This window comes from Rutilus rutilus, assembly GCF_951802725.1.
Source record: "Rutilus rutilus genome assembly, chromosome: 21".
NCBI classification, from domain to species: domain Eukaryota; kingdom Metazoa; phylum Chordata; class Actinopteri; order Cypriniformes; family Leuciscidae; genus Rutilus; species Rutilus rutilus.
Genome location: NC_140226.1, coordinates 32,431,226 through 32,454,803, shown reverse-complemented (window position 1 = coordinate 32,454,803; position 23,578 = coordinate 32,431,226). Strand labels below are relative to the sequence as shown.

The 23,578-nt window shown below is 36.6% G+C and overlaps 2 protein-coding genes across 4 annotated transcripts; one reads left to right on the top strand and one right to left on the bottom strand.

Moving 5' to 3' along the window:
* Positions 1 to 7: 7 nt before the first annotated feature.
* On the bottom strand, positions 8 to 14,563 carry mcm8 (minichromosome maintenance 8 homologous recombination repair factor). 3 transcript variants are annotated; one of them, XM_084392706.1, is made up of 19 exons: positions 14,494 to 14,563; positions 13,727 to 13,924; positions 12,800 to 12,877; positions 12,598 to 12,680; positions 12,371 to 12,520; positions 12,169 to 12,272; positions 10,049 to 10,247; positions 9,694 to 9,779; positions 9,007 to 9,155; positions 7,949 to 8,147; positions 7,833 to 7,863; positions 7,484 to 7,624; positions 7,247 to 7,388; positions 6,663 to 6,858; positions 4,971 to 5,190; positions 3,755 to 3,964; positions 3,053 to 3,129; positions 2,290 to 2,479; positions 8 to 525 (listed from the first exon to the last, which is right to left on the bottom strand). In XM_084392706.1, exons 2-19 carry the CDS (start codon positions 13,905 to 13,907, stop codon positions 433 to 435), a joined length of 2,529 nt encoding a protein of 842 aa, XP_084248832.1. In that variant the 5' UTR covers positions 13,908 to 13,924; positions 14,494 to 14,563; the 3' UTR covers positions 8 to 432. The 3 variants fall into 3 exon arrangements, with proteins under 3 accessions (XP_084248832.1, XP_084248833.1, XP_084248834.1); XM_084392707.1 differs by lacking the exon at positions 14,494 to 14,563 and adding an exon at positions 14,223 to 14,329; XM_084392708.1 differs by lacking the exon at positions 14,494 to 14,563 and adding an exon at positions 14,239 to 14,284.
* A 410-nt stretch (positions 14,564 to 14,973) lies between these two features.
* napba (N-ethylmaleimide-sensitive factor attachment protein, beta a) lies at positions 14,974 to 22,976 on the top strand. The gene is made up of 11 exons (XM_084392709.1): positions 14,974 to 15,228; positions 15,523 to 15,602; positions 15,870 to 15,986; positions 17,116 to 17,162; positions 17,304 to 17,381; positions 17,490 to 17,545; positions 17,713 to 17,797; positions 19,301 to 19,405; positions 20,547 to 20,615; positions 20,992 to 21,042; positions 21,764 to 22,976. The coding sequence occupies exons 1-11, from the start codon at positions 15,131 to 15,133 to the stop codon at positions 21,863 to 21,865; spliced, it is 888 nt and encodes a 295-aa protein (XP_084248835.1). The 5' UTR covers positions 14,974 to 15,130; the 3' UTR covers positions 21,866 to 22,976.
* Positions 22,977 to 23,578: the final 602 nt, after the last annotated feature.

Genomic DNA, 23,578 nt, shown 5'->3' with positions numbered 1-23,578 from the left:
TGTTTATTTGTTTAACCCTTTAATGAATGCATATTCCATATTATTTTCATTTTAATCTATTGCAATTAAATGTATTAGCTTCACAGTGTTGGTTCTTATAAGGTTATTTTACTGTTACCTAAAATTGTAATAAACAGCATTCAGTATCGAACACAACAGGATCTGCTGAACGGACACACAGCTAACATTGCAATGCCAATCATATCATATAAACATTAAATATGGTTACGGTTTGGTTTTTGTACATAGTATTTACAGGTACATGCTATTTAAAGAGAACTAGGTGTCTATTTATGTACATGAAAACAATGTACATTTAATGTAAACATACATTACACTGTGTGATATAAATATAATATTTGTTGCATTAAAAAAACAGACCCAACAGTATGGCACAATAACATTGTAAAAACATCATAAGAGATGGTTCATTCATATGGTTTGAAGCTGATAGATCCGGTGGCCTTTCTTCAGAAGGTAACCCTGTTCATTGAGCGCACCGATGAAACCCTCAAAATCCACAACCTGAGAAAAGAATATGATAGATTAAACAGGGAAGAACATTAAAGCGCCCCATTTAAAGGTTCCTAATTTTGTTTTGAATCTCAACAGGTTTACATGCATAAAAAAAAAAAACTGTTTAATAACTCAAACGGCTTGTCAGATGAATCAGTCTCTCTAAACCCCACCTTTCCGCGAGCCTGCTCTGCTCTGATTGGCCAGATCTGATCGGCTCAGTCTGTTGTGATTGGTCTATCACGTACAGCGCGTGTCGGAAACCAAACACTCATTACCATAACTGAACTTCAGCTCCGGAGGCTTCCTAAAGCTCAGCGATTGTTCACACTGTAAAGACAGTAACGATGGCGTTGATTTTACAGAGCGTGAGTCCGATGATGAAACATTATAAGTTATTCAACTTGAAACTCTATCGCAAGGACGTTTCTCAGTGATATGCTACTGTTTTGAGGTACATTATGAGATGTTGCAGCTGTAATTCCTCACCTTGAGCATTAACAAGTGTATGTTCATCAACAAACCCATGTGTGCATTTCTGCACATGTGGAAACTGTATCATTAACTGTATCAGTAACGGTGCTTACGTTAGCCTAGCACTAACGTGAATGACTGATGTAACATTAAAGTTTGTAAAACAGATCTTGCTCCATCCTTTTTCTTTCCTCAAAGTAGTAAGAACGACAGATGATCTGCATTAATAGACAGTTTTAGGTAATAGAGGCCCACAGCTGATTAGCAGAAGTTCTTCAGTAAGACTGATAACGTGAGTTAGCCGGTTAGCCAGAGACCTACACAATATAAAACACAAAACTAAGTATTTTGAACACCCGGTAGAAAATATATCATCAATAATTAATCATACGTACAGGTTGTGATTCTGAGGAGCATACTGGTCTAAATAAAGTGGGCTCTGTAATCTTTAATGGATAAGCATTTTGTAAATCTCATTAAGTCGCCAGAAGGTTATATCGCTGTGGTAATTTAAACCACTGACTCTTCTCCACATCCTCATTATTTGGAAGTGTTTACAAAGAGGTTTCACTTTTGCAGAGCAGAAAACAGCGTCTTCTCGACATGTACACAACACGAGCCAGTTAGTGTTTGAGGACGGCTCAAAGTAGACGTTGTTCACGTTAGCCAATGAAGACCATAGGCAGGCATTATGCAAATGAGTTACAGAGTGAGACTGGAAGTCCTGACGACTCGTTTAGGCAGTTTAGAGTCGATTCTTTCTTTAGGGAGACAATAACTTTATCTATCATGCACTTTTGACTTTACAACTTTGCAGAGCATTCACATTCACAGACAGCTATTTGACAGGGGTTTTCAAACTTTTTGTGTGTGTGGACCACTATTTGTTATCAAGAATTTTCGTGGACCACCTCATAATACACATAATAAAATATGTCTACACACAGTCCTACCTGAATTAATCCGCACCTCTAAATAGAAGAGAGTGCCACTAGCCTATTTTAGTAATCACACAATAACTTGACAATTTAATTTAAATTTTATATCAATATGGGCCTACATATTTTTTTTTTTATGGGAATTTCCTGGTAAAACGAAGGTAAAGAAATATTATTTTATATTTTATTTTGCCTTTCCACGGACCACCTGCAGTACCCTCACGGACCACAGTTTGGGAATGGCCGCTATATTACACACTGCATGAAAGGAAATATTTAAAAAAGCATAATAGGGGCACTTTAAGAGATTTTCAAATTCAAGTCATCTGACAGTGTACTGTGTAAAGTAGCTGATGCTCACCTGTACATGCAGATCTTTGGCGAGCTGTCGCAGCTCCTGGAGCTCAAACATGCTTTTGCCGGTGCGCTCAGCGAGTCTGTTTAAAGCCGTGACAAATTTCTTGACTTTCGAGCGGTTGCTCATGCCAGAGCCGAGCTGAGAGCGGTCGAAATCCAGACGGCCAAATTCATCAGAGTATGTGTCGGTCAAGCTAAACGCAGAAGAACATGAAGGATGGAGTTCAGCATTTGTTAAAAGCTTTTGTCACTCTGTTGCATGAATAAATACTTATCAATTTTTCAAGAACTGAGGCCATACAAATTTTATTTAATTTGAGGATGTATAGGGAGTTATCACATGTATAACACAGAGATATCAATAAAGACACATTTCAGAATCATACTAGTGTATAGTACGTCATTAAGGAGACAACTTGTATGCACTATGTACTCAACTATCAAGTGTATGAGGTTTAAAAGGTTATTTTGTGATCCAGCAGCGGAGTCTGATAGCCCTTCCCTTTTGGCTACAAAAGTAGAGCTTCGACATTTTTTTTCTAGTTTTTTGTTTTTTTTGGTTAAATAAGTGCATCATCAGGGTATTTGAAGTGCACTTTTTGAAGTGCATACTTTGGGCTTTAGAATAGTGCATACATATGCGATTTGGGATTAGAATATTTTAATTTTTCCAATATGGGTGTAAATAAATATGCATTACTTAGTAACAATCATAACACACAGTCCTCACGTCAAAATTCTATATAACTCGTAGAAAACACCGTCACCTGTGTTTCATGATCTCCACAACATCCTCCGCATCACTTTGAGTCGCTTTTTCCCTGAGTTCAACACGAGCTCTCGCCTGCAGAGAGAGAGGAGAGAGAGAGACCTTTTGATTGTCATGCAATGCAGAGACCCTAAATGAATTACTTAGACCTCAAGAAATCAAAATGGATAATATTTTTGATTATATCAAATTGAAAATATTTTGATTGTATTTTTTTTTTGTTGCACTTTTTAAGTTCGTCTGTGGAAAACAGACCAAAAATACTGAAGCCTCATCTTGCAACTGCGACTTTATATCTCACATTTCTGAGAAAAAAGACAGATTTGTGCGATGTAAACTATAAATTCTGTTTCTCAGAATTGTGACTTTATACAGTAAAGTGACGGACTTTATGCAAGTTTATACAGTATCTCACAACTTAGAAAAAATTCAGAATTTTATATTCATACTTTTTTTCTCAGAATTGCAAGACATAAACTTGCAATTGCGAGTTATATAGTCCGAATTGCGAGATATAAAGCAAATTCTTAAAATTATTATTTTTTTTTTATTAAATTCTTAATTTTTTTTTTTTTATTCCCAGGTGGAAACAAGCTTCCATAAATAGCCAACGTCACCACTAAAAAGAAAATTGCCGATGCTTAAAGTCAACAATAAATATAAAATGGTAGATCTGATCTTGTATGGAGATTATGTCCACCTCTGTGAGCCGGATGAGGGACTCCAGCTGGCGGGTGGTGATGGGTGTGCTGTCGGCTGTCTGGTTCTGTTTGCGCAGCTCCAGGTAAAAGTCCTGCAGGACCTGCGCGGCCTCTGCGGAGAGAGACGGGTGAACGTAGTGCCGGGCGTAACCCACGTACTTCCGCAGGAGCTGGTGAGGAATGGGGTCAAAGTTCTGTCCCGGAACCAGCTACGGATGAAAAAAACAGAAATGAACAGTTGTAAAGCTGTAATATACTAAAGTACAGTGACAATATAGTAGGTGCAATAATAAAACATACTGTACATACAGTAAATTAAGTCAATAATCAAAATATGATCAGTAGCTGTACATTCAAATATGCATACGCAATAGTAATAGTGAATCTTGCATAAGGAAACATTAATAAAAGTTATTATGAATTAATGACACTACAATATTCTAATTTGTTAACATTATTTATGCATTAATTACCTAACATGAACAATGAACAATGTTTTATACAGCATTTATTAATCTTTGTTAATAATAATAATAATAATAATAATAATAATAATAATAAATAATTGTGTTAGTCAACAATACAATTGTTCATTGTTTATGTTAGACAGTGCATTAACTAATGTTAACAGATACAATTTTGAAATGTATTAATAAATGTTAAAATTAACATAATGATCAATAAATTGTTACTAATGTAGTTAACTAATGCTAAAAAATTAAACCTTATTGTAAAGTGTTACCATGAAGGGTTAGCAATAGAACCGGTTCAGAAGTAATAGTAAGTAGTAATAGTAAGTTATGAGAAAAAGTAATAATGATAATAGCAAATACCACTAATGTTAGTTAATGTTAGTAATGAAAGCTATTAGGAAGTCTCATTTGTTAACATTTGTTATTGCATTGGCGAACATGAGCAATGTTTTTTCCAGCATTTGTTAATCTTTATTAATGTTAGTTAATTAAAAAATACAATTGTTCAGTGTTTGATCATATTATTTCACAGTGCAATAATGTTAACAGATACAGTTTTTGTATTCTGTACAAAATGTATTAGTAAATGCTGAAATGAACTAAGTAAGATTAATAAAAGCTGTAGAAGTAATATACAGGGTTAGTTCATGTTAATTAATGCAGTTAACAAGTGAAACCTGATTATAAAGTGTTACCATTAAGGAGTATCATTAGAATTGGTTTAAGAGAAGGCGAATGTTACCTTGAGTCTGTCTGAGAGCGGTTTCTCCGAGGAGACCTCCAGAATGGAGATGTTGGACTCCTGCGTACAGTGGCGTGTGACCGCAGCACTGCTGACCGCAGCGTTCTTCCCTGCTCGCATGGCCATCACGTGCTCGGACAGCAGGTGGTCGTGGTCCTCGTTAGGGGTGTCCAGCAAGATGAAGACCAGATCAAACCTGGACAGCAGTGCACTTCCCATTCTAGAGTGACACAGGCAACACTTTTAAAGAGGGCCTATTATGCCCTTTTACAAAGTCTTGCTTTTGTTATTGGGCTCTACTAGAACAGGATTTCATGCTTGAATGTTGATTATTTTCCTCATATTCTCCATTGTTGCAGCTCGTCTCTTCCCAGTCTGTCAGTAACGCTCTGTTTAGTTCCTGTCTCTATGAAGCCCCTCCTTCTGAAAAGCACACTGTGCTCTGATTGGTCGGCTGGATCAGTGTGTTTTGATTGGTCGAGCGCTTCGAGTGTGTTTGGGAAATGTCCCGCCCCTTACCATAACCACCAGTTTAACACACTACTAACTAACTCAACCAGGCCCCGCCCCTTTATTCTGCGTATGAATTATTTAAATGAGGAATATTGTGACGTGTTCGTTCCCGGAAGAAACTCAAGACTACAATGGAGGCGTTTCAGAAACACTGACACTGATATAGAGAAGAAATGGAGCTTTTACAGGATCAAACAGCAACATTACACACTAAGGAAAGAGGAACATGGTAAAAAGCATAATAGGTCCTCTTTAATACAACAGTGTGTCGAAACATTTAAAATCTTATGAGGCAAATGGTTATAATGATGTTGAAACTTATTAAAGGCAAGGCACCACAGGTGAAAAAGGCACAAATTTTAAATAACAGATACATCCAGCTAATGCAAAGTTTTCTAAAATGTTATGTTTAAATATCCAAATTATGCATAATTAAAACTTATTTGCATACTCCAGCACAGAAATTTGAACACTGGAAAACACCAGATTTAAAAATGTTGTTTCATTTTGTTGACATAAAGGTTAGTACAGAGGGGATTTGGGATATTTCTCTTTATCACTCCATAAATCATCAGCCAGCATGTTTTTAGGAACAAAATGTTATATTAATCAGGTGAATGATATATGAACGAACGAAACCCCTCTGTGGAAACCTTCAGAATATAGATAGGAATAAAACTGGTGTGTGTAAGTGCTGCTGAAGTGGAAATGTCTGTCTGAGAAAACGGCCTACTGTACTTGAAATCTACAAATACAAATAGACAAAGTGCAATAAACACTTGAATGAGTATTTGGGATGTTTTCTTTCCACTAGTCTGGAAGTAAACATGTTATGAAAGCAAAATTGACCAGTGTTCGAAAAAACACACAATGTTTTTGCCTGTATTGCCTGTACGTTTGACACCATTAAAGAGCCAAAATATGAATATCAACAGTTAGTCTAACGAACTATGTTACTTGGCCACTGAAGTGTTTATTATTATTAATTTATTAAACAATCATATTGCGTTTGCTGATCTTTCATAAACCATTATCTATTCAGGATTACTGGTGCGTTAACACTGATTTTATCATGGTTTACAAATCTACTTGTTACTTATCGCTTTATCTTAAACCCAATCAGCTTTATAATCAATGTAAAAAAAAAAAAAAAAGTTTTATTAGTAGGCATTGACTCACTTCAGGTTCTCAGAGACAGTCTTGGCTTTATTGTAATGCCCTCCGACAGGATTGGCCGCTGCGATGATGGAGGTTCGAGCAGGAAGAGTGCAGACAATCCCAGCTTTAGCCAGACTGATGCTCTGCTGCTCCATGGCCTCCAGAAGAGCCTGATGCTGACTGCCCATCTTATCAAACTCATCAATGCAACAGATGCCTGCAGGAAATATTAAACGCATTGTTTTTAAATGAGTAAACCCAGGCAACGCTCTTCCACATGTGTATCCTGAATTGATTCAGAAGACCACGTTTCTCAAAGTTTAAATACCTTGATCACCCAAGCATAAAGGAGGAGCGATGACAGTGAAGATCGAGAGAGGATCAGGCCTGGACTTATGTTGTGTTTTGTTTTATTATATGTGACAGCAGTCGTCCGTGAGAGGCTGCTGTCTTTTACTTTAGTTTTATTTGTGGTATTAAAATGTGTGTTAACGTTCGCTGGTTCTCCTTCTTCCCACAACATCTAACCTTGCTACACCAGATAACGCTCTTCCACATGTGTATCCTGAATTGATTTAAGACCATGTTTCTCAAAGTTGAAATACCTTGATCTCCCAACACCAGCGCTCCAGCTTCAAGAGCGTAGTCTCCCGATCCACTGTCCCGGGACAGAGATACAGTCAGTCCTGAAGTGGTGGTCGTGTTTCCACAAACATACACACCCCGTGGAGCCACGTTACACACAGCCTGGATACACACAACAACAGCAGCACACATATGGCATATTAATAAACTTAAAATCATCTGACTAGGTGATAAATGCATCAGATATTATCATGTACCTGTAACATCTGACTTTTACCAAGTCCAGGGTCTCCAACGATAAGCATATGAGGGTCTCCTCTTATTGGGATACGATTTTTATCGTCAACATACTTCTGACATCCGCCAAAAAGAGCCAGAGCCAATCCTGCTTTAACAAGCTGAGAAAACACAGGGATTGCAGACAAGTTAAAGGAGTCGTGTCATTTTATGTATCGTTTCATTTACTAAATCTAAGATGCAAAAACAACTCCGATTTCTTCATGGTTATGATATGAGCTCAGTAACATATGAACACCCACAATAAAGAAGCCTAGTGATACATTAAACATTAAAATGACAGGAATAATAACATATTTGGACACTCACCAAATGGCCGTAAATGGCAGGACAAAGAGAGCTGCAATCACAGTGACGCTCACATTAGCTTCTTCATTGATAATACAGTATATGTGAACATGTTATAGAGTGTAAATGTTACACACTTCACTATGAGCTTGAAAAGGTCCTCTTGCGCTTGGATCTCTTGGATGGCGTAGAGGTCTTTGATGGAGAACTCCACTGAAGGACCCGGTCCCTCAGATTCAGACGTGGCTTTGCTTTTCTGACCCTTCGAGTTGCTGACTGAATTTGCCTGGATGTACAACAGGAACATACACTTGTCCTTCTTGTTTCTGCCACTTCCTGAAGAAAGACACAAACACAAATCATGGAATAACTTTTAATGTTACTTTATCCAGGACTGGAAACTTAATAAATTACGTTTGGATGTGCTGTTATAAGACATAATAAGTCTAAAAAGCAGTCCTTCACCTTCACCTCACGTTATCGAATCGAAAAAAATTATATTGGTCATAAAAAAAATATACGTCTTTCTCTAATCAAAGCTACTAAAAGCTTATTACACAGCGACTTCCCAAATAAACAAAGACAGGGGTTATTTACACTATTGATATGAGATGGTAATGGGGTCGGGAAAAGGCGGATTCACATTAAAAACTTTGTTTACTTTATAAAACATTTTTCTGTTATCAAAACAAAGTTGCAAAACAAATTTCCTGTTCCTACTATTCCCACCATTTTCTTTATTACTCCTTTCTCTTCCTGGACTGGGGAGGAACGTAATAACGGCCTTGTGTATTTTGTCGGTTTTGTCTCACCGACCCAGACAATGGCGGGCTTTTTGAATATAGTGTAAATAAGACACTCCGATAAATATATAAATGGATATAATATATCCATTTGAGTCTAAGTCATTTTATTATGTGGAGGGGTATAACAGCTCAACACAAAGAGCAGTGAATGTGAGCATCATCTAGTAACTGAGTCAGACAGAAGGCCACCCGAGGCTGTCCTGCCAGACCGCTGAGGTCAGATGTAAAAATAGCACCAGCTGACTGTAATATGGACACATTTCTGAGATGCTAAATGAATGAGAATCAACCATTTGTTAATAAGAAATTGCCTTGAATCTAAGTAGCAGCAGCTTCATGTATACGAGTCTATATATCTTTGCACTGACAGTGTGGACAATGTCTCTTACTCTCTTCACTGGACACTTTAATGACCCCTGTGATGGTGACCATGTCTCCAGGCACACAGCTGTCCACCAGGTCCTGCGTGAGCTCACATTCAATGGTGCGCGGGATTCGACCGGACTCACGCTGGTCACCTGACATCATCTCCTGAACCCTGTGAAGAGCACAGGAGGAGAAATCATGGCAATGAGTGTCTTAAACATCTCACACCAAAGTGTTGCTATCGTTAACTTAAACCAACACTGTTAAAAATCACTTTCAGTAATTGAAATAAAGCTCAAATTAAATAAAACATAAATATTAGATTAAAAAAAAATCTTAAACTTGAGAAAGTTGAAGTACTAAAATTACTAAAACTTTAATACAAATGAAGGCTATACAGAAATATTTCAAAACACTAATAAAAATGACAAAGCACATCAAATAAAATAAAATGTATTAAAAAAAAGCTAATTAAAAATACTGATAAATAGTATAATAGTATATGGATGGATAATACTAAAATAACAGTGGCAAACACTATTATAACAAAATTATGTAGTAATAGAAATAAATGTAAAAAATAAATGCTCATGAAACAATAGCTGAACATTCGATGATGAGATTTACACTGAGAGCAATGACAAATAAAACTCAAAAAAGCTATTTGTTTATGAAATTTGTTCTGCTCAGGTAATTATATATTTTCATACTTTACTGTTTGCCAGTCGACAGTGAGTGTGAATGGTGAACTTCTGTTTGGAGTGAATGACCGTCCGTGACATTCAGCCTGTAAACACTGCAGAAAAAATGAATAAACATCATGTTAGATGTCACTAAATACAGCAACAGTGACATTTACTACTTATAATATGCAATGTCTAATTTTATATGTATTGTTTACAGATTATTCTTTCTTTTCTCAGTAATTTTCCACAGTTTTTTTTTTTCCACTGAAGAAAATAAAATATAGATATTAGATAAATATGGGTGGAATGTCACAAAATCCAAACTTGTTAAACATGTTATATACAAGTAATGTCGGTTGAAGCTGAAAGCACACTGCACCTTAGTGGGTATGGTGTATTTCCCATCAGGCAGTGTGACGCTCTGTGTATCTCCACAGCTGTTACAGGCGAACGCCAGCTTACTGCAGAGCGGTTTAATGTTACTCACTCTCACCACCGTTCCTCTGATCGCAACAAACTTCCCATATAAATTTGCTCTCAGACTCTTCAAAGGAGTCAGTGGCTCATAGTTATACAGCCTAAAAGAGAGAAAAAGAAATTTTGTTTTTTATTCGTCACAAAATGAAACTATATATGGAAGCTTGTTTCCGCCACAGAGTGAAAAATAAAAAAAGGTAATTGTGACTTTTTATCTCAGAATTGCGTGATATAAAGTCGCAATTGTGTGTTAAGTCAAAACTGTGTGATATAAAGTCGTAATTGCGTGTTATAAAGTCAGAATTATGAGATATAAACTCGCAATTGTGAGAAATTCTGACTTTTTTTCTCAGAATTGCATGTTTATATCACGCAATTCTAACTTTATAATACGCAATTTGCAGATATAAAGTCAGAATTGCATGATATAAAGTCGCAATTGCGTGTTATAAAGTCAGAATTGTGAGATCCGTCTTTTTTTTTTTCTTAGAATTGGACTTTATATCTCACAATTCTGAGAAAAGATGTCAGAATTGCGAGATATAAACTCGCAATTATGTGTTATAAAGTCAGAATTGCTTGATATAAAGACGCAATTGCGACTTTATTTCACGCAATTCTGACTTTATATCTCACAATTCTGACTTTATAACACGCAATTGCGACTTTATTTCACGCAATTCTGACTTTATATCTCACAATTCTGATTTTATAACACGCAATTGCGACTTTATTTCACGCAATTCTGACTTTATATCTCGCAATTCTAAGCGAGATTGTGAGAAATCGCAATTGTGAGATAAAAAGTCGCAATTATCTTTTAAAATGTTTTATTCTGTGGCGGAAACAAGCTTCCATAACTATATTATCGCCGAACTCTATAAATAAAGTTAGACATATAAGCGTGTCTTTATCCGGATACATGCGATATATTATATCTCAACTGCTTGATTGCTAGTATTGTCACAAAATGTAAACTAATTCTAAACTGCTAAATGCAACTATAAGGCATGAAGATATTATAAACGTTAACATCATTATTTTCTGTAAAGCTCCTTTTAAACAACGTGCATTGTGAAACATACAAATACATTTGACTTGACTCAATTTTTAATCATTTGAATACATAAGGAAAGTAAACAGACTCACCAGGCGCTAGGCCTGTCGCAATAATACATATATTGACATTATCGCACAATATATGTACATGACTTCAATCATTTTTGGTGATGCAATATATCGCCCATTATGTTTACATGATAATGAATGTCACCAACATTTTGCCTATCGTGCTGTCATCTTGTCTGTTCTCCGCGTCAGAGGTAAAAGCAGGGCTTGGGCAGTTCCTTCATGATGAATAGTTTTATTCATACACAGAGCGGTCATCGACAGGTGAACATCGACAGGTGAACATCGACAGGTGAACATCGACAGGTGAACATCGACAGGTCTTTGGGCCGTTATAGTGTTTTCCTGACAACTACAGACAGTTTGAAAAAACAAGTCCAAATGCACTTGCTGCAATCCACTGTTCTGGTGCAAATATAAACGTCACGGCGTAAATAGCTTTAGCAGCAGATAAGGCCTGTTGAGGCATCTGTGTCTTTGTTCATACGGACATCTGACTGCTAAGCAGGGTTTGTGTTTTCAGCAATAGTGTGCACCTTTACTTTACAGAGAAAAGAAAGCCAGGGGAAAAATCTGTAAATGGAAATTTCCGTAAGTGCCTTTTGTGCATTTGCAAGTGCATTTTTTTCCTACTTGTTACTTTGCTTTTTTTTACTATTTATTCAAGTTTTTTTATTTAGGATATTACATTTTTTGACACTTTATTTCCATGATCTAAAGAATGATTGTTGTCATTTGAAAGTGTGTAGGCCCACTTGCATTATTATCCTGTTATATTACGATTATATATTCAGTGGCATAAAATGGTCTTAAAATGGCAATAAAATTGTTTATCGCAATTATTTCTGGGACAATATATTGCACAGCAAAAAGTAGTTATCGTGACAGACTCACCTGGCGCTGATATGTGGGGTGTTGATTATGGGCCGTACGCCTGCGGGAAGATCCTCCTGCCCCTGCAGTTCTGCTGCATGTCTCTCCAGATCCACAGTCAGCACCTGCAGAGAAAGAGTCGATTATTTCAGCTTGATCTTCCGAGATTTTGGCATAATGTTACACTGAGAAGAACAGTGTAAATGCGTAACACAAAACCCACCTGATGAATTGCCACACCCAAGCAGTCCAGTATCTTCTCAGGCATTTCTTTAAGATCTTTGGCAAGATCAGGTAAAGAGTGTGAAATCTGTTTGTTGGACAACAGGTCTTTGTAGTCCACCAAAATGCTCCCTTTCCTTTCAATCTCATCCTGAGGGTGAAAAAAAATTATATTATATTGTTTTTCAACACTGGAAATAGGGAGAATCATGCTTTGAAATCTGATACCTTATCATAAAGATCCATCTGCGATGTGAAGTACCGTTCAAACACTTTTATCTTCTCAACATAAGGTGAACTCTCAACAAATCCTGGAAAAGGAACAAACGCAAATCACAAACTAGAGTCAAAATCAAGAAGACATTCAGACATATATATATATCCCACAGGTCAAGAATACATTCATAATGGAAATGGGAAAATATAAAACCTTCAGAAAAATAGAGTCGCCATCCTTTGTATGGACACGTGATATCAAGGGTTGCCTGACTAGCTTGTGGAGTAAATCCTGTGGAGTAAAAACAACAACATAAATAATAATAATAATAATAATAATTAAAAAAATGGCAAACGTCAGTGTAACAAAAAAAAATATTCAACATTATCAAAGGGTTAGTTCACCCGAAAAAGCTTGGAAGAGCCAGGATATTTTTTTAATATAACTCAGATTGTGTTCGGCTGAAAGAAGAAAGTCATACACACCTAGGATGGCTTGAGGGGGAGTAAATCATTGGGTAATTTTCATTTTTGGGTGAACTATCCCTTTAATATAATTAATTCTATTGCATTTGTTTCCTAGTTCAGTTGTTTTTTTCTAATCTAGCTTTCTAATAAATCTGGCAATCATACTACGAATACTGTTGTGCTCTGTGACGAATTGCTTATGTTTTTCTATAGCAAGTTGCGTTAGATAAAAGTGTCAACTAAATGCATGAATGTAAATGTAAATTATTTTAATCAAATTTTATTGTCAATAGTCACAAGCTACCCAACTGTTCAGACACTTACTATTTTGTGTATTGTTGGTGGAATAGTTCCCTCTTCCTAAAAAAGAAAAATCCTGCTGTTTTTGTCGAGGGTTTTTGCCAGTTATCCTACAAAGCGACATCATACTGTACCTGTACCACTTTATTAATATAATTTTTTTTTAAAGTTCATTTAGTTTTTTCTTATCTAGCTTTTAACAAACCTGGCATTGTATACTATGACTACTGTTCGCTCTGTGACGAATTGCTTATGTTTTTCTATTGTAAGTTGCTTTGGATAAAATGCTTAAATGAATAAAATGTACTTGAATCAAGTTTTTTTTTTTTTTTTTGTAAATGGTCACAAGCTACCCAACTGTTCAGACACTTACTATTTTGTGTATTGTTGGTGGGAAAGTTCCCTCTTCCTCCTCCTCCTCTTCTCCACTGTTGGCCTCTCCATCCTCCTCCTCCTCTCCATCCTCTTCCTCCTCCTCCTCTCCATCCTCTTCCTCCAGCAGATGAGCTGTTTGCACCCCTCCATGACCCTCGGTCAGAACCCTGACTGCTCATCCTTCACACTCGAAAGTCTGAAAGCAAAATCACAACAAATAAAAGTATTAACGTTTCACAGACACACGTTCACCCTAATATAGATCAATATACAGCAGGGATAGGCAACTCCGGTCCTGGAGGGCCACTGTCCTGCAGAGTTTAGCTCCAACCCTAATTAAACACACCTGAACAAGGCAATCAATGTTTTCAGGATTACTAGATAGATACAGGCAGGTGAGTTTTTATCAGGGCTGAAGCTAAACTCTGCAGGACAGTGGCCCTCCAGGACCGAAGTTGCCTATCCCTGATATACAGAATCAAATCAATACAGACCTGCTGTTTTACTTACACTTCATCATCTATTATAATAACCGAACACGTATCTAATATTTTAGTAAACGTAAATAGACTAAAATAAATCTAAATTCGACGACATCAGTTCTAGAATGAGTCAAATAATGACACAGATAACTTACAAACTTGTTTCTAACTTTACAACGGCTCCAATTAATGTGGAAGAAAGAGCATACATTGGGGAAAATTTTCGACATATATTTTATCAAAGAAATATATTTTAACAGATCTTATTGAGAGAAGTACTTACAGACACTGTTTGTTTACTTCCTCAGTGAGTGACTTCAAGTTTGGCGCTAATCGTGACGCCACTTCCGTACATGCGCTGAGCCGTAAACGTCGTTTTTATCTTTTTTTCTTTTCTTTTATTTTTACCGTCCTTTGCATGATGTTAGTTTTCTTTCGACGCTACATTTAAATCCCATTTATTTTTTAGCAAATTCACGCTTTAGCGTTTATTTCGAAATGTATGTATACATGTTTATTTGTGTATTTTTCATGTTTAAATTCCTTGTGTATTTCAGTATTTATTGATTTGATGCATTTGTTCATCCGTGGATGATAATAAAAGGACGTAGCTACGTCTTCATTCATGTATAATAATAAGAGGGCGTGATTACGTCTTCAAGTATGATAATATGAGGGCGTGGCTACGTCTTCATGTATAAATAATAAGAGGGCGTGGCTACGTCTTTCAACCAAATAGTGTCGCAGTTTCTCCCTCAAGAGCGCGCATCATCATCAGCATCACCCGACAGCAGGAGGAGGAGGAGGAGGAGGAGGCGAGCATCCTTCATGATTCTGCATTAAAGCCGCACTCTATATCAACAAACACCGGGCCTTTACCGATCCAACAGCAGCTCTGCGTGAACACCACACATTAAATCATGGATAATTCCGGGAAAGAGAAGGAAGCCATGCAGCTGATGGCAGAGGCGGATAAAAAAGTCAAATCATCGGGTTCATTTCTCGGAGGGATGTTCGGGTGAGACAGAAATTATGCTAGTCACGATCTGACATTCAAAGACATCCAATTTCCTGTAGTATTTTCAAATAGCATATGTCTATTGAATGAAAATACCTTTTTTTTGTGCATTTTATACCCTAAGCATGTATAAAATGAGCAGTATCCTTCCACGCGCTTCTCAACATGTCCAATGTCAAATATTTTCTATGTTGCGACATACAACCTGCTTTGTATTTGATCGGCCTACATCATTTGCTGAACTATTCATTTAGAAATTGCCTTTAAATGAAATAAATGTTGATGTTTTCACAGGGGAAATCATAAGGTTGAGGATGCATGTGAAATGTATGCCAGAGCTGCCAACATGTTCAAGATGGCCAAAAACTGGACTGGTATGCACAAGTCATTTCATAATTGATATGTAAAGTGGTAAATTATTTCACCAAATGCTTCAAATTTTGTAATGCTGTTGAAGTAGGCCTATTATTAGACATTCACTCCAAAGCATCATTTGACTGGCCATCTTTGTGCTCGAACCCAGTTCATGATTAGTGATTTTTCTGCGGTATACTGATGTGTATTCAAGCATTCACCCTGCTTCTGAAGAGTTCTGTCATTATTGTCAGTGATCTAAAGATGTATGTGTTTCGCTGCTGTAGCTGCAGGCAGTGCTTTCTGCCAAGCTGCAAGACTTCACATGCAGATGCAGAACAAACTGGACTCGGCCACCAGCTTTGTTGATGCTGGAAATGCCTATAAGAAGGCAGATCCTCAAGGTGAGAGAGCTTAAAATAACACTGGTTTTAAAAGGGACCTATTATGCAAAATTCACTTTTACATGGTGTTTAAACATAAATGTGTGTCGGCAGTGTGTTACACAACCACCATATAATGGTAAAAATCCACCCACTCCTCCTTTTTTAATCCCCATAAATCAGCAGTGTCTCAGAACAAGCCGTTTGCAGATTCTAGCATATGTGACGTGACAAATGTATAGGCCCCGCCCACTACTGCTGACAGACCCCGCCCTATTAGCATAGACCCCGCCCTGAATGAGCTGTACACAGTCCGCCATGTTTATCTCCTCGCCAGAGCATTTAACACTATAGCATTCATGTAAGATTTCAGTCAAGAGCAGTGAGTGATTTTATGTTTTTCTTTTGTTGTTTGATTCATATTAACAGCATATACAGCAGTAGGTACTGTATATTACGCTGCTTTCACTTTAATACACAGATCTAATATACACATGCGATTTCTTTACTTGCCGTTTACGTTCACAGACATAATCGACTGTGTTTATGTGAACTTGTTTAACATAACTGTGAGTATTTGACAGGTTAAGCGCAATAACATGTGAAAGAGAACTTAGTTTAATACTCACGGGACGCGCCGTCTGACATTCAGCTTTCTGTGCGCGTGCTTCGATGTGTGCGCTCAGAAAACCATATATCAGAAGTTTAGATTGATAAAACACATGCAGATAATACACTTTCATGATGATGAAGAACTGCAATGTCACGTGAGCGTGACAGCGATAGAGATGATAATCAAAACCAAACAGATTTGCAGTTTTTAGAGTATCTGAGGCAGGAGCTGTAATGGCTCCACCCTCTTCTGGAAAGAGCAGCTCATTTACATTTAAAGATACATGCACGAAAACAGCATGTTTTTCCTTCCACTCATAAATATTACATTACATCATCAAAACTTATATTACATCTTGTAAAAAGGGACATAATAGGTCCCCTTTAACAAACAATCTAATTTCCAAAAGTTGTAACACGCCTACACATGTCTGTTGCTTGATTTAATAATTGCTTGGATGAGATTATGCGTGAAGATGAATTTGTAAGAATTGCATTTGACTCATTTTGCTCTCTTCTGTTTGAATGAATCACACAGAGGCTATCAACTGTTTAAACGCAGCCATCGATATTTATACAGACATGGTAAGACACCGGGACTTGTGCACATATTGATGCGTAAAAATGTATGCATTTTCTGTGGTTTGTTAACCTGAATGTGCCTGTTTACCGAGCATGTGGATGTTATATAACATTAAATCTCTAATTTGTATGTGTGATTGACAGGGAAGGTTCACGATTGCTGCAAAGCATCACATGACCATTGCAGAGATCTATGAATCCGAGCTAGTGGATATTGAAAAGGTGTTGTTTGCCTTTAAACATATATTAGATGCAGTCTTGTGTATTATTTCCCCCACAATGCTTTTGAAGGTCAATGTAACAGGCTTGAATGTTGTGATGTTGTTTTAGACCATTGCACACTATGAGCAGGCCGCGGATTATTACAAAGGCGAAGAGTCAAACAGGTTTGTATTTTCATTGTTTGTCATTGTCATTTTCCTCTGTGTAAATTCTATTAGAATGTCATTCAATATTTATAACTATCCTCCCATTTCCTTTTATTGTGGGTTGTAAAGGAGCTGTCCACTCTTTGTAAATGCTCATTTATATTGCTTGATGTTTTCTGGTTAAGCTCTGCTAATAAGTGTCTGCTGAAGGTGGGCTCGTACAGCGCTCAGCTCGAGCAATACCCCAAAGCCATCGAGATCTATGAGCAGGTCAGTGGGACAGACTCAACCCTTCTTTTATTATATAACACATATATTTATATTATTATACATAATAATACTAAATAGGCATGTTATATATTATTTATTTGAGTTTTTACAAAAAATGTAAATGCAAAAATAAATGTATTGTTATTAGTAAATAATTAAATAATATTTCTAACAGAACAGTACTACATTGAGTAGCAAAAATCACATAATAATGTACCATAATAGAAACGAAATATTTTCCATATAATTTTTTACGCTTTTTTTTTTTTTACGGTATAAATTGGGTCTTTATTGAGTTGCACGATTAATGGTTAAAAGATTGTGATCTCGATTCAGACACCCACACTATCTTATTCCTAAATGATGTCTGCGGTAACGTTAATTCAAGTGATTTGTTCAAAAACGCTGATTCATTCAGTAATGAAACATGTGAGTCATTGAATCATTTTTCCAAAAACATTGGCTGCATCCGAAATTGCATGCCTCCCGAATATATAGTAGGCGAAAAACAGATTGTGACAAAAGAAGTGTCAGAATTCACAGTACTCATAAAAGAGAAGGCAAAAAGTATTCCTTCTCTACCTCCGGCATACTGGAAGGTCACATGATAATAACAACATGGCAAATGTAGTACATTCAGATTATATTCATACTACATACAGATATACTATATATAACATATAGTACAAAAATATATAGCTTCCTCACTTCCTACCTTGTAATGCATCATCCGAAGGCAGCATTTGTAAGCTTTCATATGCAGACAATATCTCATAAACCTAGATTACAGGTTAGTAAATCAATAAGTGTCAGGATTAACGAAAGAGGATTCAGTTGTGAGTGTGAAAACAGTATTTATTAAAGGAGGTAATCAGAATAGATGGCGTGTGTCAGATGAACAGAGCTGCCCGGGAACCCAATCCGTCGTAGACACGAACACCGGGAACTCCAAACAATCTGACAAACACATGGCGGATGGAGGACAATAAATAGCAGCCGCAGCGCTGAAGATCTGATCAACGGCAATCAGCAGCCACACACACACACATGAATTCATGAACCGTGACAATAAGTAAATTCGTTTTTACAATATGTTGTGTAAATGAGAGTGAGAAAGAGAAGTAAAATCCCTTCAGTTCAGTTCAGTTCAGTTCAGGACAGATGATATGAGATGTAGGGAAGTGGTTTATAGTAGGAACCAAAAGGTGAAAAGTTTAAATCACACAAATAGCAATCCATTCCATGCATAATCAGTATTGGGAGCAAAATGTACTATACGGAAGAAAGCATCTGCTAAAAAAAGAATAATAATAAAAGAGATCTATGGAGCATGTAACATTATTGAAGGAGACTCATATGGAATATAAGGGTGGTTTAGGTAAAGTAAGCATGCTGAACACCAGTGCACCTTCATGTTTGCATTGTAAATCTAATCATATCATTCTGGCCTCGGTAAATGAACACAGAGGGGATGAAAGTTAAAGCTGGTCTCTTCACATTCAGGTTGCAACCAGCACAATGGACAACCCTCTACTGAAATACAACGCTAAAGAGTACTTCTGGAAAGCTGCTCTGTGCCACTTCATCGTGGATGAATTAAACGCAAAGGTTAGTCATTTTTTAACTTGCAGTATAAAGTGTGTAGGCTATTTAGTTATTTAATTCAATTCAAGTCTCTTATAGCAACAATCCTTCTTGCTAATCACATTTATTTATCTAAAAAAAATGGATTAAAAATAACAGTGTTAAGGCCTGTTCAGACCAAAGACGATAACTATAAAGATTGAGTTCGAAAAATCGTTCTAAGTATAAAAGAATAGCAGAGTTCACACACCACAGCTACAACGACACAGAGAAACAATATCATTGGAATCACATTCAGAATAATGAACGATAAAAACATTGACAGCCAATCAGAATCCATTCTGCTTTAAAGGCTTGAGCATTTAAAGCGGCAGACGACAAAACTGCAGCGCGTGCTTGCAATAAACAAAACGATATTGTGCGTTGGTGTGGATGCTAATATAGTTACTGTTATTATAGTTATCTTTCTTGGTGTGAACGGGCCTTTAATGTTGTAAAATGAATCATTTATGAAACAATTTCAGTTGTAAAGCAGCTCTAAAGAAGACACTAGTGTCATTCAGCTCAATTTAGTTCAATGTCATTTAGTTAATTTTAATAACTGTCAATGTTGCAGAGTTCATCATTTATGAAACAAGTTCAATTCAGCAATTGTGTTATTATTTAGTCAGTAGTAATGGCGATAGTTCACCCATAAATGAAAATTCTGTCATCATTTACTCGCTCTCAAGTTGTTTCAAACATTTATAAATGTCTCTCTTCTATTGAACACAAAAGAAGAGCTTTTAAAGAATGTCGGTAACTAAACAGTTTATGGGCCCCATTGACTTCCATAGTATTTTTTTGGAAGTCAATGGGGCGCATCAACTGTTTAGTTACCGACATTCTTTAAAAGCTCTTCTTTTGTGTTCAGCAGAATAAATAAATTCATACAGATTTGGGATTACTCAAGGGTGAGTAAATGATGACAAAATGTTCATTTTTGGGTCAACTATCCCTTTAAGCTGGTTGATAATGCAGTTGTCTTACACTGACACCTAGTGGCATTCATGCAGCAAACATTTTCAGTCACCAATGCCATTGTATAAATATGCTGTTCCCAGTCAGCTGTTATTAATTCATTTCTTGCTCATCTGATGCAAATGTTCTGTTTGTTTTCTTTCAGCTTGCAATTGAAAAGTATGAAGGGATGTTTCCTGCATTCTCTGATTCAAGAGAATGTAAGCTGTTGAAAGTAAGTACAATTGTTTAATTTATTTAGCAGTATTGCGCTGCAGTGATGATGCATTTTTGTAGGCCATCCCAGAAGTTATAGCATCCCCTCGACAAAAACCCAACAGGATTTTTTTCATTGGCTTTTGGATTATTGCAGAGAATAAGCTCTGTGAGCAAGCGTTTTTGATTCTTACATGTTTTGTTTATCATGATAATCACAAAACTTTTATGAATTTTGAAGCCTAAATACAATCGGCAGAAGTAAAAGGCGTGTGGGCTATAAGTGAACAATCAGTGTAAGGCAATCGGTCAGTATGTACAGTTTATTGAGTGCAATAATGTGGTTGTCATATTTTGCAGTATTTGCACTGATGGTTTTGTTTTTTTGTTTAAAGAAACTATTGGAGGCTCATGAGGAGCAGAACAGCGAGGCGTTCACTGAAGCCGTAAGTTTATAACCTCTGAAATGTGCAGTGGCTTTGGATGATCATACTGTATACACTTTCAAATATAAAGGTTCTTTATTGGCATTGATGGCTCCATGAAGAACCTTTAACCTCTGGAAACTTTCCATTGCACAAAAGGTTCATATTATTCAAATATTCTTCACACAAAAATGGTTCTTTTAATAACTGATCACTGAAAGGTTCTCTGGGGAACCAAAAATGGTTCTTCTATGACATCACTGCGAAAACACACTTTTGGAACTTTTGTTTTTTAAGAGTATATAAGAGACACCGGGGCTAGTTGTCACTCGTGGACTCTGAGGTTTTAAGTCAAAAGTCCAGTTAAACAAATGCTTGTTTTGTTCAGTACTTTTATTTCAACTCTCTTTAAAAAAATGTGATGATACTGATATTTTTGTTACACTGTTGCTATTGTGTTCATTATTTTGTCTTGCATAATAGATTTAATTTTGCTGAAAAGACTATTTTTGAAGGTTCATGTCTATACATAAATTGACTTTCTTAAGAAATAATTGAGAAAAAGGTGTGACAACTAGCCCCTACGTCATTTATATTTATGCATTTATCATCTGTTCATGCTGTGGAACATACATCACAGAATCACTCTACAAATGTGTAGAAAAATCATATCCAGCTCATATGTTTTTCTCAGGAGTTTTCGCTCATTTTGATCTCTAAATCATGTGCTGACCTCCTCCAGGTGAAGGAGTTTGATTCGATCTCCCGTCTCGACCAGTGGCAGACCACCATGTTGCTGCGTATCAAGAAGACCATCCAGGGCGATGCCGGTGACCTGAAGTGATGTGTCCAGGACAAATACTGTGGCATTATATCTAGTTTAATTTCTTACCGTATTGTGTGTGTGTGTGTGTGACAATCTGGTTGAACATTTCTGTAGTGATACTAGCTCAAATATCAGCCGTTTCTTGGAAAATTCAGAGGGAACTTGCATTGCAATTGCCTTGCGTTTGAGAAAATAGAAGTATATACAACACCAATATGGATAATTCTCTCATGGAAGGCATTTCTCTATCCCTTTACTTCGCCATGAGGAAATCTTTACCGTACACCCTTGTTTGTACTTGTGTGTGGCATGCGAGACCCGTAGAGCTGTTCTCTTTCTAATGTTCACCTCAGTGTTGTCACTGGCATTGTCATGCATGATAAATGTTTAAAGTGTGTTAATGTGCTGTAGGATATCAGGATTTTGTGAGTGCACTTTATTTCAGGCCTAATCAGCTGTCTACTCTGTTTAGATTGAAAACACATCGCCTTTGCTCAGTTAAACCATTTTTGTGCCACTGGTCTCAGAAATGCATCCTCACGTTGTCTTTGTCGATATGGCAGTGTCAGTTCTGTCGGAGTATTTGCTTTAGTGGTTGAATTAAGCGTTGTACATGTTTCATAATCAGTAGAATAGTGTCTCTTGCTCACTTATGGTGGTGAATTTCTCAGCTCAAGTGATTTTTCACAGTGTGATATTACAGAAAGACTTGATTCTCTAATGCAGATCATGTTGAATATGTACATGCAAGTTCTGATTGCTGATTTCTTAAGTATTATTTGTAATTTTCACGTTTATTGGTTGTCGTTTCACATGGATACGGGGCATTTGTTGTTTTGGGCATTCAGACCTTATGGATTATTTTAGTTTGAGTGCTACATTTTGTGCTTTGAAATTCTTTACAATATTGTTGATAATTTAATGAAGAATAAAGAGCTTTACTCTTTGTGTCGGTAATTAAATTGTTGATTGAATGCTCTATCTAATATGTTGTATGACTGAAAGGGGATTAAAAAATGTATGTTAAAATGTGCTTTAAAATAGGCAAGTCTTATTAAGACGTTTTAATAAATGTTCTAACTATTTATTCAAAGAGAAATGAATAAATTATCATCCACACCATGTCTGGAGTTTATGGTCATATTTTATATACTCATGCATGGAAACTCTGAACAGCAAAAATCTGCAGTAAGACGTAATTTTTCTGACAGGTGTATGTGATTTCAAATGCTGTAAGTATGTAAATATGTATAGAATATATTTAGACAAAATGATAACAGCTTAATAGGGTTTAAGTTGTTAAAATGTATGTAGTTGCTAGACTGTCCAAGCCCTTATTAGGGCTCTGTGCAATTGAAGCCCTCACACTAGTACAGCGTCTCCACACTGTACAAGAGCAACAGGAGGACATTATAGCAGAATACCTCTCAGTATTCTCTGACTTAGGCAAATTAAAAGATGAGTTGCTGTAATATCTTCAGAATTACTGAGAAGTCTTGTTTCAAATATAATTATTTTGAAGTGCTGGTGCTTAATGTAACACTATCTAGTGTATTTGATAAATCACGTTTCACATTTGTGCTGGCTACTATATACAGTCCACCAGGGCACCATACAGAATTTATCAAAGAATTTGCAGGCTGCAGATAAAGTCCTAATTGTTGGTGATTTCAATATACATGTAGATAACGAAAAAGAAGCATTGGGATTGGCATTAAGAGAATGCCATAA

Excerpts from the sequence above, each read along its gene's own strand:
- mcm8 (XM_084392706.1), bottom strand. The coding sequence starts at position 13,907 with ATGAGCAGTCAGGGTTCTGACCGAGGGTCATGGAGGGGTGCAAACAGC. Across the intron at positions 7,864-7,948 it reads CTTTTCAAGCTCATAGTGAA|CTCTCTTTGTCCTGCCATTT; the intron begins GTGTGTAACATT and ends CTGTGATTGCAG. Across the intron at positions 2,480-3,052 it reads GTGGAGATCATGAAACACAG|CTTGACCGACACATACTCTG; the intron begins GTGACGGTGTTT and ends TTCTGCGTTTAG.
- napba (XM_084392709.1), top strand. The coding sequence starts at position 15,131 with ATGGATAATTCCGGGAAAGAGAAGGAAGCCATGCAGCTGATGGCAGAG. Across the intron at positions 17,798-19,300 it reads CCATCGAGATCTATGAGCAG|GTTGCAACCAGCACAATGGA; the intron begins GTCAGTGGGACA and ends CTTCACATTCAG. Across the intron at positions 21,043-21,763 it reads GCGAGGCGTTCACTGAAGCC|GTGAAGGAGTTTGATTCGAT; the intron begins GTAAGTTTATAA and ends GACCTCCTCCAG.